General features: G+C 42.9%; 1 protein-coding gene across 1 annotated transcript; it reads left to right on the top strand.

Moving 5' to 3' along the window:
* The first annotated feature begins 389 nt into the window (after positions 1–389).
* On the top strand, positions 390–2,394 carry LOC116197482 (ankyrin repeat-containing protein BDA1-like). Its single transcript, XM_031527638.1, has 2 exons — positions 390–1,281; positions 1,451–2,394. The coding sequence occupies exons 1-2, from the start codon at positions 631–633 to the stop codon at positions 2,258–2,260; spliced, it is 1,461 nt and encodes a 486-aa protein (XP_031383498.1). The 5' UTR covers positions 390–630; the 3' UTR covers positions 2,261–2,394.
* Positions 2,395–6,272: the final 3,878 nt, after the last annotated feature.

Consider the following 6,272-nt stretch of genomic DNA (forward strand, 5'->3'; position numbering starts at 1 on the left):
AGAAAAAGCCATAAATTGCCGTGCAATGCGTCTTGTTTATGTGTGTGTGTGTGTATATATATATATATCTGTGTGTATGTGCAGCTTAATTGAACTATATATATAGCTTAAATGATTAACTGATATATATATATATATAGTTTAATTAAACAACCGGATCGCTTTGTGTTTATTCACAGTGGGGCTGATGTCAGCAACGTTTAACGACAACTCGATTGGTTCGGATTAAGGAGGTGGGCCTTTCCAATGATGCGATGAGGTTGAAAGAGGGAGAGAGCATGACGAGAATGGAAATCTTTTTTGCTTCCGTCATCGAGCATGACGTAAAAGGAGGACTCAACTTTTAGAATTTCTATTTGTTGATATTAGAGATGTGCAAAATTCATATATCTAAGTGTATGGATAAATACCCTTCAGGTAACCCTTACACTTCCCACAAAAGTTTAGCGTGAGTAAAGTAAAGCTTAGTCTGCGGTCTGATAGTTGTGTCCTGACGTGCACGGCATCCTGATCAATCTAACGAGCGAGTTAACAAGGGTGGTCGATCAGCTCCGTGCTTTGCTTCGTGGCGGCATTCTTAAATTCCCTGCCACAGAATCTGAGAAACAGCTACATACCAAAGCCATTCAAATGATGGAGAAGTTAGAGATAGCAGGCGGTAGTAGTAGCCCCGGCTTCGTACTGCCAGGAAACCATTCCACAATAGCTGCAGCTCTCTATGACGCAGCAATTGCGGGTTCAGTTGCCGCCCTAGACGATTTGCTCAAACAATATGGGAAGGTAATACTCCATCGAGTTTCACTTACATCATTTGCAGAAACTCCCCTGCACTTGGCGGCTCTTATGGGCCACCTCAACTTCTCGAAACGGCTCCTCAAGCTCAGACCCGAGCTTGCCACAGAGCAGGACTCGGAGAAATGCACCCCTCTCCACTTGGCAGCAGCAAATGGCCACGACCAGATCGTAAAGGAGCTGCTGAAAGCAAATGGAAAGGCCTCTCTCATCCAAGACCAAGAGGGAAGGGTCCCGCTCCACTTAGCAGCCATGAGAGGGCGAATCCCAGTGGTCCAGGAGCTCTTGAAGTCGGAGCTTGCGCGGGAGTCTGTGAAGAAGAAGGTCGATGATGGAGATAGCGTTCTCCACCTGTGCGTGAAGTACAACCATTTGGAGGTCCTCAAACTCGTGCTGGGTTCGACCAGTGATGATGGGGAGGTCCTGAAGATGACCGATTCCCATGGCAACACTGTCTTGCACTTAGCTGTGATGCTGAATCAGATAGAGGTACCGTAGCGCACGCACACATATGGATATTTATATATATATAGATCTTTCCAGCTATACATATGTACTTTATAATGATTCTGTCAATCTGATAAATGAAGTGTATATATATCATCTTACGTACTATAAGCCTATAATTGATTGGCTGATGGGTTGACGGCATACGCAGATGGTGAGTTTCTTGCACGAGTTACCGAGAGTTAGGACAGAGGATGTACTAAACCCCTCCCCCAAAAACTTCAAGAGCCTGGAGATTCGGGAAATCCTAGCTGCTGCAGGAGCCGGAGCGGGAGCGGTACAAGTGCCTGCGGAGGCACGTTGCCCGGTCCCCAAGTCACGAAAGGCACGGGTGTGGCACTTTGTTAATTCGATCATGGAATACCGCGGGAACTGGATGAATGAGCAAAAGGGGTCCCTGATGATGGTGTCCAGCATCATCGCAACCTGCACTTTCCAGGCAGCGATTGCACCCCCGGGCGGTGTATGGCAGAACGACACCACTATGGACATGAAGGGTTACTGCAAAAACAGCACAGACTCAATGTGTTCTGCCGGGAAGGCGGTACTTTCTTACTACTACCCTGGCGAGTACTACGAATTCATGAAGTACAACATGGTCTCATTCCTCGGGTCACTTGTGGTCTTGTTCCTGGTCATTAGCGGGTTCCCGCTGAGCCACAAATTCTGCCTATGGCTCTTGTGTCTAGTCATGAGTGGAACAGTCACCTGCCTTGGCTTCACCTTCTTCAAAGCCATGTGGCTGGTGGTCCCCAGTCACATGACAAACCATTATGACGAGCTCAAGAATGGTCTATACATCGTGTGGGCAGTGACTGCATGTATTGTCGGGCTCTTCCTTTTGGTCCGCATGTGTTTCTGGCTGAAACGCTTTGTGCCCAAAGGTGCTTGGTTTACAACGTTGAAACTCGATCGAGCTGATTCCAGCGGCCATGCTAGGAAGCCAGAACCATTATGTTAGGAGTGGAGTATCTGCAGATGAGTATCTACAATGGAAATATAAGAGTGCGTTTGGTTTCAGAGTTAAAGAGGCTGTTTGAATTCAGAGTTAAAGTTACTTTGATTTTGATTTTGATTTTGATTTTGATTGTGGAAAATGACAAATGAGATGATATTATAAATTTGACTTAGAAAACGTGTGTTTTTGTTATATAGTGGGTAGAGTTAAAATCAAAATCATGATTCTAAAATCAAACTCCGAAACCAAACGGGTCCTAAATAACCTATAGCTAACCAGGCAAGAATTTAAACGCATATATAGGCAAATGTAATTTGTCACCGTATTGTAAATATATATATATATATATACATCCAGTACAAGAATTAAAAAAGCATGGGAAGTCTTACTTGCCAGGATTGAATTTGAAACTTCCCACAAAAAATATATATATACACGTATATATGTACCATATTCCAAAGTTATCCACATATAATTTCCATTTTTAATTATTATTTTTGAAGGTGAAACAATCTCGAAACTGGAGAAAATCCTAACGGTTTGTTAGCACAGTAAGGCGACAAATTGTGTGCCGCTTTCATGTACATATCATAGAGGTTGTATGCATATGCACTTCCCCTCCAATGGCCGGCCTCTCTCCAATGAATATTTCCATATGTATATATTCCAATAGCCTTTAATTAAAAAGGGAATTTTTAATAAGAATTACGTCGAAGGCCAGCCAACAGTAATCAGATCACTTCGTTATCCTGAGTAACTTCTTGTGACGGTCTGTATAGTCTTTGACATAAAGATCGAATGCATTTACCACAATGTTATAGTCTCCAGCTCAAGGCAGAACCCTTTACCAATGATTCAACGTAACATGTTAACAGTACTAAATGAGGCAAACTGATCTTTGTTGGTGAATAATCATTGGAGACATGAAGTCATATAATTAATATGCACTTGCCTATACCAAATATATACACAATTGATGTGGACGTTGAAGTCGGAGAACACACGGGTCAAAGTTGTGTCCTCTAGGTCCATCCTAATTTTTTTCGAGTCGATCTAAGCAGGTCATTCACATTTTTGCTGATACATTCGTGAGACTTCCTATGGTCTCGCAGCAAGATTTGATCAACCCAAGAATTAAGGATAAGGAGCGAATATGTTTTGCTCCTCCTATTGTTTTTCCGTTACTTTCTACAAGCGACCAAAATGAATATATTGCTACTGTAAATTTACATAGCAAAGTCGGGGCTTCTTTATATACTTTACCTGTTATCAGATACTTCATGCCATCCCCATAATAACAAGAAGTTATAAGGGTTAATAGCTTTTGCTCGAACTCCTAATTCTCGCATGACCTTATATAAATTGCATACAAAGTGTGGCGTTTTGTTTTAGTTGCGTTTTTAGCCGTCAATCTTCTTGTCTATTTTAACGGTAATGGTTGACGTGGACATGACGGTGTTACGCGACACGATTTGAAACGACGACTAGACCCCACCAAAGATTATTTAATAGAAAATTATTCTTAAAATAAATTTTAAAAAATCAATCGGAGAAAAAAGGGAGGGAGCTGGCTATGGTGCCGGCGGCCACCATCACCTTCCAGGCAGGGATGGCGGCCTGAGGTGGCATGTGGAGCCAGCCATGACACTAGCTATAAAAAGCTTGGACCGAACTAGAGAAAAGCTTTAATGTTATCTGCTGTTAGGTGGGGCTGTGCTGCCGGAATGCGGTGCTTGCTTATGGCTCTTGTCACTAGCCATGTGTGCCACCGTTGTCTCCCTTGGCTACACCCTCTTCAAAACCATGTGTCTGGTGGTCCCAGCGAGATCAATTGATACACTCCTGTTATTTGCTGTTAGGTAGGGCTATGTTGCCGGAATGCGGTGCTTGCTTATGGCTATTGTCACTAGCCATGTGTGCCACAGTGGCCTCCCTTGGCTGCACCTTCTTCAAAACCATGTGGCTGGTGGTCCCAGCGAGATCAATTGATACGCTCTTGAGACGAGCCCAAGTCTGATTCATACTGTCTGGGCGGTGATGATAGGTTTATTGTCAGCCTCTTCCTTTTCATGGCTGAGCCACTCCAAGTACAAAGCTGCCTGGAGGGGTTCACTCATACTCAGTCCCAGCACGTCGAAACTCATAGTAGATTCATACGCACAGTAGAAAAAGGGTCTAGCTGATACCAGGCTAGTGATGCGGCAGAAGACGTGGCGAATTGGTATCTTGAGAAAAATAGGTTTTGACGACCCTATCTCGAAGGAAACGACCTCCAGAGCAAAACTCACAGCCTTTAGCTGTGAAAAGACGAGATTTTGGCCGAATTCGGTCGTTTAGGGCCTCAAACGGGCATTTTTATGTTATTTGGGCGTTTTTACAATTTTAGGAAAAGTTTATGTCTTTTGTGCAATTTAGGTATTTTTAATTCTATTTAAGTGATGTAAACCCTAGGTTTGGAGAGTAAGAGTCGTCTTTTCAGATTATCAATAAAATTCAGAGCTTTCTTGCTTTGTCCAATCTCGGATCGATTCGAGTTTGATGCCTATTTCCTGGTATTCGTAGAATCAACAAGTATAGAAGGTCGTAGTTCCGGTATTCGTGCGCGAATCAACGGGTTTGTGACGGTTACTCGCGTTGTACGCTGCATTAGTTGGTATCAGAGCCAGGTTCGCTCTTGGATCAGCAATGCCGCCTCAAAGAACGGCTAATCAACGTCGTGCTGCGGAGGAGGACGAATTGGATCGGAGGATGGAAGACATATCATACGATGAAGCCAATCCAATTTTCGACATATATTCAGATGAAGATCAAGAAGAAGTTGCAGAATTTGTATTTGATGATCAAGGAAAACCAACGTTCGTTGTCAACAAATCCTTATTAAATGATATTGGAGGTGATAAACTTTTTCATTATTGTGATCAGATGAGGACAAGGATGTTAGATGTCTCTATCGAACCCATCACTGCGATAGAGTATTTTGAGTTATGATTTTTTCCAATCATCCGTTTTGGAGCATGGGCTGACATCGGTTTTCGGTCAAGTATGGAATATGTGTATGTTTGTGTGGATAATTTTGCGCATGATTATGGATTCGAGAATCTAAGCGGTGGGCTTAATGTCTTCTATGGGGTTTTCGATGGGCATGGGGGAAAGCATGCTGTTGATTTTGCCTATTGTCGCTTGCTGAGGATCATTCTTGAAGACAAAGACTTTCTTCACGAGGATCATGCTGCTGATTTTATCTTTGGACTCCTAGGGCGAATTTGAGGGCGACTTCTCTCCACCCATGGAAGAATGATGCGGCAGAAGACATAGTGAATCGGTATTTCGAGAAAAATAGGTTCTGACGACCCTATCTCGAAGGAAACGACCTCCAGAGCAAAACTCACAGCCTTTGGCTGTGAAAAGACGAGATTTTGGCCGAATTCGGTCGTTTCGGGCCTCAAACGGGCATTTTTATGTTATTTGGGCGTTTTTACAATTTCAGGAAAAATTTATGTCTTTTGTGCAATTTAGGCATTTTTAATTACATTTAAGTGATGTAAACCCTAGGGTTGGAGAGTAAGAGTCGTCTTTTCAGATTATCAATAAAATTCAGAACTTTCTTACTTTGTCTAATCTCGGATCGATTCGAGTTTGATACTTATTTCCTGGTATTCGTAGAATCAACAGGTATAGAAGGTCGTAGTTCCGGTACTCGTGCGCGAATCAACGGGTCTGTGACGGTTACTCGCGTTGTACGCTGCGTCAGCTAGCCAGCCAGAACTCGTTATATAGGTTAAGGATGGGTTATCTACAGTGGAAATATATAACCTAGCTAGTATGGCAAGAAATATGTGATTCGTCACCATACTATATATGATTGTAAATATGATAGATTAGGTCATGAACAATCCATTATACATAAAAGGTGAGCTTTTGCTTCCGGAGGGCCCATTGGGCTTTCCTCATGTCTCCCAAAACTCCTAAAGACACAGTCAAATTGTTGTTGATCACAAGAGTGCCGTGCAACGAC

The sequence above is a fragment of the Punica granatum genome, chromosome 2 (genome assembly GCF_007655135.1).
Source record: "Punica granatum isolate Tunisia-2019 chromosome 2, ASM765513v2, whole genome shotgun sequence".
In the NCBI taxonomy this organism is placed as follows: Eukaryota; Viridiplantae; Streptophyta; class Magnoliopsida; order Myrtales; family Lythraceae; genus Punica; species Punica granatum.

Coding starts and splice junctions, on each gene's coding strand:
- LOC116197482 (XM_031527638.1), top strand. CDS start 631: ATGATGGAGAAGTTAGAGATAGCAGGCGGTAGTAGTAGCCCCGGCTTC. Junction 1,282..1,450: donor TGATGCTGAATCAGATAGAG/GTACCGTAGCGC, acceptor CGGCATACGCAG/ATGGTGAGTTTCTTGCACGA.